This window comes from Plecotus auritus (assembly GCF_963455305.1).
Source record: "Plecotus auritus genome assembly, chromosome: 3".
Classification (NCBI taxonomy): domain Eukaryota; kingdom Metazoa; phylum Chordata; class Mammalia; order Chiroptera; family Vespertilionidae; genus Plecotus; species Plecotus auritus.
Genome location: NC_137772.1, coordinates 208,030,161 through 208,044,614, shown reverse-complemented (window position 1 = coordinate 208,044,614; position 14,454 = coordinate 208,030,161). Strand labels below are relative to the sequence as shown.

Sequence of the window (14,454 nt, the reverse complement as noted above, 5' to 3'; positions counted from 1 at the left end):
TTTGCAATTATAAGTAATATTTGCAGATTTATGCAATTATAAAGTATGGAATGAAATCGTAGAAGAATAGAAGACTTTGGGGTTCAATAAACTTGTCTTAATCCCATTTCTGTTTCTTATGAGCTATTTGACTTTGGAAAATTAATTTCGCTGAGCCTCAGTTTTCTCATCCATATCATGGGATCATTGTCTCTACTTTATGGACTTGTCTGAGCTTTAAATACGATGGAATGTAAGTCACTTAGCCCAGTGCCTATCTCTAAATAAGTCATAGCTATTATTATTATTACTATTAGTTTATTTTAATCCTGCCCTTTGTCTTCTGGCTAATTAAGTTAAAGATTAGATTTCAATAGTACTAGGACCTCTCCTGACTTCACAGAATGCACCGGGTACTTAAAGCTTACAAGTTCTTGGCAAGTCTAAGAACTTTTTTTTTTTTAAGGGGATTTATATCTGTGGGTGAACTGTGGGCACCCGATTACAATCAAGATAAACAGTATGGCCTGAAAAGACCTTGCAAATAAGAGGTTTGCAGAAGCAAAAAGGAAGAGAGTGCACTGTCGTTCTCCCTGGTCGCCGTTAAGTAATTATAGAGGTAGGGATAAGGGCCCTCCTTAGTAATAATCAATATCCCTATAGCACCTCTTAGTTTACAGAGTACTTTTTTTAAAAAAATATATTTTATTGATATTTTACAGAGAGGAAGGGAGAGGGATAGAGAGCTAGAAACATCGATGAGAGAGAAACATCGATCAGCTGCCTCCTGCACACCTCCCACTGGGGATGTGCCCGCAACCAAGGTACATGCCCTTGACCAGAATCGAACCCGGGACCCTCCAGTCCGCAGGCCGACGCTCTATCCACTGAGCCAAACCGGTTTCGGCCAGAGTACTTTTCACATCATCTACTCACATGGGCTGATTTCTTTTCCCCAATCTTCCTTCCACTTGACCTCCAGTTATTTTTTTTCAGTTTGCAAAAGGGGCAGTCAGAAATGTCAATAGAAAAAGTCCACACTAAATAGCTAGCTTGACGTCAGCGGGCCCTTCAAGGTCAAGCTGAAGGTAATTGCCTCATCACTGTGTCCAGCTTCTGACCTAATCACAAAGGACGGCCATCGGGCAGGCCAAGGACCTGTGGCTCCTGGCTCTCGGGTAAACAAATAAGTGCTAGGTCTGGTCTAGAGAGAGGACACAGTTCACAGCTCTTTCTCCTAGTATTTGTCCAAGTGGGTGGGAAGCAGGTGGAATAAAATGGAAAGGTCTGACAGAATCTGTCTAAATCTTTATTTGCATCTGGGAGATAAAATGCTTTAGCTCATATTGAGGGGATCTGAAAATCTTTTTTTTTTTTTTTGAGTTTGTAGAATTGTTGAGAAATTCAAACTTGGTCGAATAATATCTGGTAGATATTGTTCAATTTATGTAGCGTTGGTCTAGGACTTGGGTTCAGGCATTATAAAACCCCACTCCTCTTTCTTTACTCCCCAGACGCTTGAAATGATAAAGATCTGCACTAAGTTGTGTCAGATTCCCCAAATTGGCATCGACATTGCAATGACTCTGGTTTCAAGAACTTTAATGCAGGGTTTCTCACAAAAGCTAGTTGTCAGTTATCCCTCCTATTCTTTTCAAATGCTGTCAGTTATTCACAAGACAAGAAAGAGGACACACCCAGATACCTACCTTGAAGACAGTATGAGCAATTATTTCCCTATCAGCCTGCTGTGACTAAGCACTTTGCATACATTATCTGTGTTTGAAAATTGCAACAAGCCTGTAGGAAAGGTGGTAGAATCCATACTTGACAGAAGAACCTCAGGTGCGCTGAGTTCACTGGACAGGCCTGAAAAAACAAAGCCCTGATAAGAATCAAAGGCAGGATTCAACGCTGACCCCAAAGGTCAGGGTCTTCCACAGTGCCTTCATGCTGCTCCTGTTAGGATACCTATCAAAGGACCTGACTCAGTGACCACATATAATTGCATAATGTTAGAGGAATACAAAAGTTTTAAAAAATCAACCAGCACGAAAGAACAGTGTATTTTACATTTAGGTCCCTTAGATGTCTAATAAACATCTCAGATTTAGCAAGTTCCAAACTGAAGCTTTGATTGTGCCAACTGTTCCTTTCCCCACAGCCTTCTCTGTCTCAGCCAATTCTGTAGGTCTAATTTCCAAATTTACCTAGAATCTGACCACCTCTCACCACTTCCACTACTATCCTGAGACCCCATTATCTCTTGCCTTCCCTACTGGACTCCCATCTCCTTCTATATAGTCTTTTCTCAGCTCAGCAGTCAGAGTGGTTCATTTTACGATTCTCATTTCCCTGAGTAAATGATCCTCAGGGCCCTTGTTATCTCTCCACCTCATCTGTCACTCCCCTTCATTCACTGTGCTTACATGACACTAGTGTCCTTGCTATTTCTCAGACACACCAGGTACTCCCCTCCTTAGCATGCTTTCTCCTTGGGCTACACTGACATGGCACCTGATGCTGTCTGCGGGGCGGGACATATGTTAACTCACCTAACAGTCCCAGCAGGTCGGTGCTATTGGTACCCTCCCTTTTGAAAGATGGGGAACTGAAGTGTGAGAATGAAGGAGCAGAATGAGCGTCCATGCTCTTATCCACGAGCCTATGCCATGTCTAAAAGTGATGGTTTGCAACCACACAGCAGCACTTTAAATCCCTGATTGTTCTATCTAAGCGCTTTACCTTCTTCAGCTGACGGAAGGTGGGCTTGAATATGTATTTTAGATGTGAATTTTCAGTCATGTGCTGTGGAGTTCAACATTTTCCCTCTCTTTCAGTACTGAGCCATTGTGTAGTCACCATGCTATTTTTATTTTGCACAATAAAGACATTCACCAGCTTGGACTTTTTTTTTCCTGGTTGGTGCATCATATTGGTTTAGTTCAGAGCACTTTATAATCCCTTCCTAGGAATAGCTGATTCTCTTCTTCTCTCATATATTCTTCACCAATCAGTTCATTAATCAGTAGGGGTGTTAACACATATAGAAGTACAGAAATATAACAACTTTTAGAGACTATTCATCCTATTTACATGTTCTATGAATTACTGGAGAGGTGGAATTAGAACAGATACCTGCTATTAACAGTTGGCGAAGAGAAACGGGAATGTCCACTTTTTCTATGAGTGAAAAATTGTCAGAACCCATGATAAGGTGTTTATAGACTTAATGAATAAATGGAACGGAAGTGGGGATGGGGAGGAGAGTGAATTCAGATGGATGGAAGGATTGAAGGAGCAGAAGTAGGACAAGAAAGAGGGGAGCAGAATCTAAGTGCAAAGTGGAAATTTAAGAAAATCTCCTACAAGACTCAACCCAACAGATAATCAATCAATTTTTCACCAACTCTTTTTTCTCACATCGATATTTCCCTCTCTCTTCCACTCTCTCTAAAAATCAATGAAAAAATATCCTTGGGTGAGGGTTAAAAAGAATAAATAAATAACATTGCAACAAACATTATTGTACATACTTTTTTGCCCAGTGATCTGATTATTTTCTTGCGGTAAGTTCCTAGAAGTAGAACTGCTGGGTCAATGCACTACTTTTAAAAGCCATAAAGCCTATGCCTTGGCCAATGTTGCTCAATGGGTAGAGCATTGGCCCACACACTGAAGCGTCTCAAGTTTGATTCCTGGTCAAGGGCACATTCCTGGGTTGTAGGTTCAGTGTGTGTGCGGGAGGCAACCAATCCATGTGTCTCTCTCACAATGATGTTTCTCTTCCTCTCCCCTGCCCTCTCTTCCACTCTCTGAAAATCAATGGGAAAAAATATCCTCAGGGGAGGATTAAGCAGAAAATAAATAAATAAATAAATAAATAAATAAATAAATAAATAAATAAATAAAATGAAAGTGATAAAGCCTATTTGGGAGTTACTGGCAGCTGAATTTAGAGACTTTATGCAAAGTTTATAGAATTTTTAAAACGCATTTTCTTTTCTTGGACAGAGCCAGGAGACAAAATGTCATCATACTTTTGGCCGATATCACTGACTTCTGAAGGTGAGGAAGAAATCAGTCCATGAGTTCTTGCTTTGTGCCTAGCATGGTTAGTCTCCATAGCGGGCTGGGAGAGTAAGAAAAGGAGCATGCTACCCAGTAATCATCAGACATGGTCTCTACGCAAATAACTTATAAACTACCTGCTAAGAAAGTTCTCTTCTACTTCTCAATTCTCAAAAGAAAACTCTTTAAATCCAAGGGGCATTAAACTGTTGCAGTTAGCAAGATCGCCAGTCTTTCATGACATAAAACCATTAATTCAATTATTTGTTACTAGAGGCCCGGTGCATGAATTCGGGGTGGCCTATGGGGATTGGGCCCCAGCTCGAGCCCCCAGCCTCGCAGCCCCACAGCCCCCTAGACCCCTGGCACCCCGCCTTGGCCTGGCGCTGCCCGCTCACCTGCTCCACCATCCCACTGTGGCCCATTCTTGTTGGGGCCCATTGGGGCTGGCAGTGCCTCCACTGCTGCTAGCTGCCAGCGCCATGTCACCAATGCTGCCCATGTTCTGCACCACCCCCTGGTGGTCAGCGCATGTCATAGCGAGCGGTTGAACACCACCTGAGGAGACAATTTGCATATTAGGCTTTTATTATATAGGATCATAAATGAAACGCATAACTACGCTTTATGAAAATCTGTCCTCTTCTCTCCTTCCCCAACCTTTCCCTTCTTACTCTTCCACTTCTTTACAAGTATTCAAGGAATTAGTATTTATCAGTATATAATAATAACTTTTTTTCACTTACAAATTTGTCAAAGATTTAAAAATTGGGGAACACCAAGTTTGTTACGGGTAATGGGCCCTCTATAGAAATTCTCTTTGAAGGAAATTTGGCCTGATCTGTATTTAGAATGCAAAGATTTGGCTGCAAATGCAGAAAATATGAAAAACAACAGAGTTTAAACATGATGGAAGTTTATTTCTCTCTTAGGTAGCAAAGTCTGTACCTAAGCATCCCAGGGTCCATATGGAAGCTCGCATCAGGGCCTGGCATCTTCAAGCTGTCACTGGCCTATATCCTTGGTCCTGGGTGGCTGCTTCTGTGCCAGTGATCACACCCACCCATATTCCTGCCAGCCAGGAGGAGAAAAGGGGCGGGGAGGAGCATGTCCCTCCCTTTTAGGACACTTCCTAGAGGTTGCACTCACCACTTCTCCTGGCATCCCCTTGCCCAGAACTTGGTCTGATATGGCTATATCCAGCCCCAAGGGAGATTGAAAAATATAGTCTCTAGCCTGGGGGACCATGTGCCAAGTTAGAATTATGGGTTCTATTCCTATAGAATAGACCACCAAATTATTATTATTTTTTAAATATATTTTTATTGATTTCAGAGAAGAAGGGAGAGGAAGAGAGAGATAGAAACATTAACGATGAGAGAGAATCTGCATGCCCCCTATAGGAAAAGGAGCCCACAACCTGGGCATGTGCCCTGACTGGGAATTGAACCGTGACCTTCTGGTTCATAGGTCAACACTCAACCACTGAGCCCCGCTGGTCAGGCCCACCAAATTATTTGAAAAGAATTTCAATGGAGTGTTGGAAAATTTCCTGAGGTATATTGGTATCGATCTCCCAAGGAGGATAGGCTGAGATTAAGAAAAGAGGCTGACAACTCCAGAATTAAACAGTTTATTAAGGGAACTTATGGATAGAAAAGAGTCTTGGGCATCAGCAAAAAGATGGATCTCTGCACCAAGAAGGGGATGGGGGCTTGATGAATGCAGCCTCCAGGAACACAGGTGGTTTGTAGCTAAGTGACTTGTGCTTGTTACAAGGTGTATTTTCCAAAGCATTAAACAACTTAATGGACCTACTTAGTGGATCTTCCAGATGATGTGGGCGAACCCCTTCCAGGGGTTTCTGAGAGCAACTTGCTTCTTACTATGGCCTTGGTCATGGCAAGCACCAGAAACCACTTTGCCTAACATAGGGCCCTGTCAGCAATTTAGTCTGCAGATATGTTTGCATAAATACTTAAAGGTGTGTACAAGAATAGTCATCACAGCATCCTATCTAATAAAAGAGTAATATGCAAATTAACCATCACTCTGCTACACCCACAAGCCACGCCCACAAGCCAAGCCCACCAGCCAATCAGGAGCAAATATTCAAATAAACCCAACCAAGATGGCTACGGCCACAGAGAGCAGGAGGGAGGCTTGGGTTTCCCCGGCAATAGAGGAAGCCAAGCTTTCCGCCTGCCCTTGCCGGCCTAGGCCTCCACTCAAGGCTACAAAGTTTCAATGATAGGAGATACATAAACCCAAACAGAAATGGGGGCAGCCACGGAGCTGGAAAGAGCAGGAGGCTAGGGTTGCCTGCGGCGATGGAGGAAGCCAAGCTTTCTGCACACCCTGGCGGCCCAGGCCTCGCTTAAGGCTACAAAGTTTCAATTACAGAAGATACATAAATCCCCCAAAAAATGGCTGCCGCCATGGAGCAAGCAGGAGGCTTGGCTCTGCTCCAGGCTACAAAGTTTCAATTGTAGAAGATAAATAAACCCCAGATACCAGGGCCTCTGCTTGGGTCGCCAGGGGGCATGGCCGGCCTGCAAACCACCACAGGCCCCTCGCCCAGGCCGCCCCACGCCCCAAGGGAACCCCCACCCTGATCCGGGACACCCTTCAGAGCAAACCAGCTGGCCCCCACCCATGCACCAGGCCTCTATCCTATCTAATAAAAGAGTAATATGCAGATTGACCATCACTCTAACACACAAGATGGCTGCCCCCATGTGGTCAAAGATCCTGCCCCCATGTGGACACAAGATGGCCACCACAGATGGCCAGCAGGAGAGGGCAGTTGGGAGGGACCAGGCTTGCAAGGGAGGGCAGTTGGGGGCGATCAAGCCTGCAGAGGAGCGAAGTTGGGGGCAACCAGGCCTGCAGGGAAAGGCAGTTGGAAGGGACCCAGGCCTGCAGGGGAGAGCAGTTGGGGGGACCAGGCCTGCAGGGCAGGGCAGTTAGGGGTGACCAGGCCTGCAGCGGAGGGCAGTTGGGGGGGACCCAGGCCTGCAGGGGAGAGCAGTTGCGGGGGACAAGGCCTGCAGGGGAGGGCAGTTGGGTGACCAGGCCTGCAGGGGAGGGTAGTTAGGGGAAAACAGGCTGGCAGGGGAGCAGTTAGGCATCAATCAGGCTGGCAGGGGAGTGGTTAGGGGGTGATCAGGCTGGCAGGCAGAAGCGGTAAGGGGCAATCAGGAAGGCAGGCAGGTGAGCAGTTGGGAGCCAGCAGTCCTGGATTGTGAGAGGGATGTCCGACTGCCCTGGTCCCCCCAAATGCTCTCCCCTGCAGGCCTGGGTCCCTTCCAACTGCCTTTCCCTGCAGGCCTGGTTGCCCCCAACTTCGCTCCTCTGCAGGCTTGATCGCCCCCAACTGCCCTCCCTTGCAAGCCTGGTCCCTCCCAACTGCCCTCCCTTGCTGGCCATCTGTGGTGGCCATCTTGTGTCCACATGGGGGCAGGATCTTTGACCACATGGGGGCAGCCATCTTGTGTGTTAGAGTGATGGTCAATCTGCATATTACTCTTTTATTAGATAGGATAGAGGCCTGGTGCATGGGTGGGGGCCAGCTGGTTTGCTCTGAAGGGTGTCCCGGATCAGGGTGGGGGTTCCCTTGGGGCGTGGGGCGGCCTGGGCGAGGGGCCTGTGGTGGTTTGCAGGCCGGCCACGCCCCCTGGTGACCCAAGCAGAGGCCCTGGTATCTGGGATCGGGCCTAAACGGGCAGTCGGACATCCCTTGAGGAGTCCCAGATTGGAGAGGGTGCAGGCTGGGCTGAGGGACACACACCCCCGTGCATGAGTTTCGTGCACCGGGCCTCTAGTTGTTTATAATAGCAAAAGGCCAGGATCAACCATATTGGTATGGGATTGGTTATATAAAGTATGATACATCCAAGAAGTGGGGTACTAGATAGCTATTCTTTTTAAAATATATATATATTTTTATTGATTTCAGAAAGAAAGAGAGAGGGAGAGAGAGATAGAAACATCAAGGGAGAGAGAGATAGAAACATCAATGATGAGAGAGAATTATTGATCAGCTGCCTCCTGCAAACCCCACACTGAGGACCAAGCCCGCAACCCGGACGTGTGTCCTTGACAGGAATTGAACCTGGGACCATTCAGTCTGCAGGCCAATGCTCTATCCAGTGAGCCAAACCGACCAGGGCACTACTCCTTTTTAATGAGAAAAATATATAAATGCTGATGTAAGAAGAACTCCTAAACATATCACTAACTAAAACAAACACAAGATTCAGAACAGTAGAATAGCATGTATTGAACAATCTCTGTCTTACTAAAGAATTTATATTTCTTTGCCAAGAACTGTGAAGGATTTAGCAAAGTTAACTGTTATAAACCTTCATGTACACATTTTTGGGTAGACAAATGTTTTCACTTCTCTTGGGTCTATAGCTAGGAGGGGAATGGTTAGAGCATATGGCAGCTCTGTGTTCAACTTTTTGGGGAACTGCCAGACTGTTTTCCAAAGTGGCTGCACGATTTTGCACTCCCACCAAGAGTGTACGAGGGCCCAAGTCCTCCACATCCTCGCCAGCACTCGTTATCTCTGACTCTTTTTCAGACTCTGGTCTAGCCTGAGGATCTCCCTAAGGGTATTGGATGTGTCTGTTGTGGTGGAAATAGTGGTGTAAGGGTAATGGTGGGTGTATTTGTAGGGATGGGAAGAATCAACATGATAATATCTCAAAATATGATCCCACTATCCTGTAATAGGCCCCCTTGTCTACTTACACAACAGATATAGTCTCATGCCCCGTGAATCTCTAAGCACTGTGCTCACTGCCCTGGAAAACAGACAGATGGGCTATGGCTCCTGCTCCCCACACCCAGGCCCCACATCCAGCTGAGAGGCGACTGGCTGATTGGACCCTCCTCCCATGGATCCCACTTTCCATCCCTGGTTGGTGGGAGCCAGATGGTTAGCAGAGCAGAGGTGACAGAAATTTTTCCTTCTTTTTTTCTTAATAGATAAAATAAACAATGAGGCAGTCAAAAAGGGAAGGCCATATAAGATCTTTTTCAGAGATCTCTTTCTTTACAAAGAAAATGAAATCGAGGCAAGGAGGAAGGTAAGGTTTCATTAAAATCCCAACTGGGATTTAAAAAGGTAATGTTAGAAACATATCCTCTTATCCATCCCTTTTATGAACTTTGCTGGGGGAAGGCACTGTGTCAGATGTTGACGCATGGGCCACACAGTGCTGGGGGTTGGTGTGTGTACACACATACACGACAGAACAGCATCCAGCCCATGGTGGGGACCTAATGATCACCCCCTATGGTGGAAGACAGACATACCACACCACTACAACCCACTATGACAGGTATGGGTATACCCTTACTTCCTTGATTTTTTAAATTTATTTTTATTTTTTATAGAAAATCATTGATCTGCCAATAATAACAGTTTGGTGCAATCCTTTTCCTTTTTTTTTTTTTTTTTTTTTCTTAATCCTCACCTGAGGATACTTTTTTATTGATTTTTTAGAGAGAGTGAAAGAGAGAGAGAAAGACAGAGAGAAATATTGATGTGAGAGAAACACACTGATTAATTGCCACCAGGTGATGCTACGTGTTTTCACTGTAGTAATGGTCTGAACATCAGATTTACGCCAAAGGCATAGCCCACAATTAAGCATGTTTTTTTACTTTTTTATTTTTTAAATCTTCACCGAGGGTATTTTTAGAGAGAGTGGAAGAGAGAGGGAAAGACAGACAGAACTATCGATGTGAGAGAAAGACATCAGTTGGTTGCCTCTTGCACATGGCCTGACCAGGCCCCGGGCCAGGGAGGAGCCTGCAACGGAGTTCTGTGCCCTTGATCAGAATCAAACTCAGGACCCTTGGGCCTGTAGGCGAATGCTCTATTCCCTGAGCCAACCCGGCTGGGGCACATCCTTGATTGTAATGGCCACATTTTTTCACATTTTCTCATTCCTGAAACTGGGCTCCAGCTTACATAGATGGGATGTCATGCATGATTGGCAGTGCCTAAAAGAATAGTGCATCTTACCATAAGTGGCATCTTAGAGTTGATGAAATACAGTAATAGAGGCATACAAAGGAAATCTAAAGAAAATGGTTGTTGAAGAGAAGAGGGAGAGGTGGTGATGGTGGTGTGTGGTGGTGGTGTGTGTGTGTGTGCGCGTGCAAAGACTCCACTGAGGAGATAAACAGAAGCAGCATTGTTAAGAATAAGTCAAAATCTGCCAGGCGGATACATATAAGAGCCTGTATATGTGTGAACTGGGGAGCAGGGAAGAAAGACGAAATAAGAGTGGAGAAGAGGGTGTCACTTTGGAATTACGTGGTATGCAGCTACATCAGCGATGAGGCTCACTTTGCCGTGTGCCTTGCAGTTACTATCACTACTTACATCGCATGGTCCAGATTTCACAAGGTTTGCTTTGCTTATTCTTAGAAATAAAGGGTGAGAAAAATACCCAGGAATACTCAATAATCGATCATCTGTAGGATGATGGTTTTGTGCATGTGTCCTATAGTTTGATTGAAAGTATCCAAAATTAAAATAAAAAAGATTCAAGAAATCAGGAGGCTATTTTTTTTAATGTTTATATTATAGTAAAGGTTGAATGTTTTTACATTTGTGCTCCGCTTCATGCGAGAAGGAACTGAAAACTAAACACAGTTTTTCAGAGGTAAGAACTTGAGATGGCTTGTTCAATGTACGAGTAGTGAGAAAGGGACTTGTTGCAAATGATATTTTTATATATGATCACTATTTTAAGACAATGTTATTTTCATATGTTAGAAACCTTTTTAAATTTTCCCACTTGGGCAGGAAAAAGCCCTGAACCGTGGCAGGAAATTGCACCAAAAGTCGACGTTTTCATCTCGAATGAAGAGTCGTTCACACCTGAGCGAAATAGAATTCGCTGATGCAGCTGCTTCCTCGTTTGAAAAGTTTGGGCTGGATCCCACTCTTGTTCTCAGAATAACAGAAGGTAAGTCTAAATGATTGTTGGTTTAAAAACATTGTTCTGAATATTTCCCACTCATATCAGACTTGGTGGCTTTTCTGGAGGTGAGAAACACAAAGGGTGCTGTCTCCTAATACGGTGGTGGGGGTTGTACATGAGGGTTGAATCCGGAGAAAAAAAATCTATTTTAAATAAGAAAACATACTTTCCCAAGACATAGACTGTTACTCATTTTCATGGCTCTAAGGAAGGAAGTCACTGCCAAAATCACATAGTATTAAAGGTAATGGCTCTGGCTATTTAAATTCAGGTCTACATCTACATCTAGAACCGAATTTAGGAGAAGTCTTTCTAAAGAGAAGTTTTGATGGTCTGGGCCATACCACTCACATATCCCGAATCAGTAAGTTAATAGAATTAAACTAGAGGCCTGGTGCACGAAATTCGTGCACGGGGTGGGGGGGTGTCCCTCAGCCCAGTTTGCACCCTCTCCAATCTGAGACAACATCAAAATTTATGGTAGGCAACTAAATAAGCACAGAGAAGAAAAAAAACTCAATCATCTATGGTTCCATCTTAAGAAACTAGTAAAAGAAAATTAAACCCAAAGTAAACAGAAGAAAGTAACTAATAAAAATAAAAGCAAAAATGAAATAGAAAAACAAGAAAGCCATTGAAATCAAAAGCTGATTTTGTTTGTTTCTGTGTGTTGTTTTTTTGTTTGTTTTTTTTGAGAACATGAAGATGTCTAGGATTTCAAAAACCACTAAAGAACAATTGCACTTATGATCCTGAAGCTTCCATTTTTGGTATATTAAAAAAACTAGACCAGAAACCATAGAAAAGATCTAATATTTATATGTGTTTGGGTGCTTGCTCTTCCCTGCCTGACCTGTTTTCTTAAGAATATGAAAAATCTTGTGTGCTACCAAAGAAAAAGAATCCATAAAGCCATTTGAAATTATATCTTTTACATAGGTATTTATACATATGTGTACGTGTTCACATGCTTCTCATCAAGAGTATGGTAAAACATCTTGCTCTCTTTATTTTTCTAAACCCTATTCCATATTTGGCTTCTCCTTTTTTAAAATGCTATTTAGAGAGATAGTTCATTCATTTATTCATTCAATGTAATTATGCAATGCTACAATATGCCACAAATTGTGGGACATGCTGGGGGACACAGCTGTTAACCAGGCAAACCAGATCCCTGCCTACTGAGCAGAGTCTAATGTGAGTAGAACATAGGCCATAACAACGTGCTCTTGTAAAAGTACCATCATGGAAAGAACAGGTGCCATGGGAGTCCACAGGATGGATAATCAACTTGGACCTGAAATAGTCCTCAAGTTAGCATCTAAAGAGACGTTTCTAAAAATGTGATAAGTTTTTTGAATTATTATGATTCAACATAGGCAATAAAATTTCAGGTCTGGAATAATATGTAAGGTATGAGTTTGATACTAAACGAATTCCTTGACTATTATGTAGCTAATATTTACTCTACTTAAATCTGTTCACACTATTAATACTCTGTTGAAATTTTCATCTCATAGTATAAACAAGACATATAGAATGCTGTTTTTACTAATTTTCAGTATTATTGAGAGTTTTTGTAGGTGTACTAGAAAGGACCCATTAACATACAAGTGATTCCAATATGCTCAGAACTTTTTAAGGATCTCTTTGTTATACTAGGGCATAAGAAATGGCAGATAAGCCAAGAATCTAAATCTTTAGGCAAAGTTTGAAGGAAGTCAAGGTTTAGAGCACTGAGGCAATTCCAGAGAAATGTGAAGATTGCACAGATTAGTTAGGAAAGGACCCATGATTCCTTCAGAAGCTCAGATGTTTTAAAATTACCCATTTCCTTTAACCATTGATTTCACGTTTGGAAATGTATCTTCAAGATAAAAGCTTCCACTTTTTAGCCCCAAGATTGTCATTGGTTATACTGAGAAGTTGGAAACAGCCTAGATGCCTAACACAGCAGCCTGGCTAAATAAATTATGTCATAGCCACACAGTGGAATTCTAACCAGGTTTTTAAATAATGTAGCAGTGTTTCTCAAACTTTATTGGGCGTCAGAATCACCAGGAAGGCTTGTGGAAAACACAGGTTGCTGGGCCCTACTTCCAGAGTCTCTGCTTCAGTCAGCTTGCTATAGGGCCCAAGAATCTGCATTTCTAACAAGTTGCCAGGTTGATATTGATGCCATTGGTGGGGATGGGGAGCTGGGGGTGAAGGGCTCACTTGAGAACCACCAATATAGAGTTAGAGTTATTTTTATTGACTAGGATTGTTAAGTTGAAAGAAAGCTGTTTCTTTTTACATTTTTTTTTTTAATCCTCACCCGAGGATATATTTTCCATTGGTTTTTAGAGAGAGTGGAAGGAGAGATCAGTATTCAGGATTTGCTCTAATAACTTAAACATTTCTCTAGCTCACAAAGTCCAGGCACTTTCTCAAATTGTGAAAAAAATTTTTTTTCAGAGAACTAGAAGATCATTTAGGAAGGAACGTCGGGTTCAATAATTAGTGTAGGAAAGGAAGTATGTTAACTTATTTAGAGGCTCTCGGAGGTGCAGTTCTGCACTATTGTGTGAAATAGCAGCTAACGATAGGTGACAGGGTGAGGTCAGTGACTGCACCGCTGATGGCGCAGGTCTAGGTTCAGTCTGTGTCTCATGTCTTCAGGTCCCCTCTTGTCGCATGGTGAACCCTAAGTCATCAAGAACATTTTAAATGACACATGACATGTTTTAGAAAGAGTTCTGCACAAAATGGCTCCCTTAAAAAATCCCCGCCATTCTCACAGCTCTGAGATAGCAGCTGGGAGGTGTGACGTTGCAGATGACTCACGGAGCGACTGGTCACTTAAGGGTAAATGAGGTAGGGTAGGCTCTTAGAAAGGCAATAGTAAAATTGTTTGGTGTTATCCAAGGCAATCTGGGCTCTGTCGGCAATGGAAATCAGGTTGTCAGTTTCTGCTGATTTTACAGATAAGGTACTTGGGCATTTTCATTTAAAATATAGTCCTCCTCACCTGTGTATTCTTGGACAAGCATCTTTACATCTCTGAGCTTCAGGACCTCCCATTCAGGATGCAGATATGACCTTACTGGGGTTATTATTAGGATTAAATAAAACAATGACTTAAAGTGTCTAAGAAAATTCCTGGAATAATATGGACCCAAAATAAATGGTAGTTACTCTTATTAAATTAGTTTTTAAGTCCAGATACAGTACATAATGTATGCAATAATTTAATTACATAGTTTTTGTTTGATACATCTTTGAGGGATAATGAACTAAACCTAAGTCAATTTCAATTTTCTTTAAAGGTGCAGATGCAAAAAGGTCTCTCCATGAATTTATTGATGACCAGAGAGGCAGGTTTCTGCTCCAGGTAGTACAAGTGATTTTTCTCACC

The 14,454-nt window shown here is 43.0% G+C and overlaps 1 protein-coding gene across 1 annotated transcript in view; it reads left to right on the top strand.

Moving 5' to 3' along the window:
• Positions 1–225: 225 nt before the first annotated feature.
• The window catches only part of CCDC38 (coiled-coil domain containing 38), a gene marked incomplete at its 5' end in the record, with an annotated part of 42,469 nt that continues 28,240 nt past the window's right edge, over positions 226–14,454 (top strand). The window contains 4 exons of the mRNA XM_080660256.1: positions 226–232; positions 9,046–9,146; positions 10,880–11,042; positions 14,366–14,430. Coding sequence (XP_080516382.1) covers positions 226–232; positions 9,046–9,146; positions 10,880–11,042; positions 14,366–14,430 — 336 coding nt within the window. The remainder of the gene's footprint in view (positions 233–9,045; positions 9,147–10,879; positions 11,043–14,365; positions 14,431–14,454) is intronic.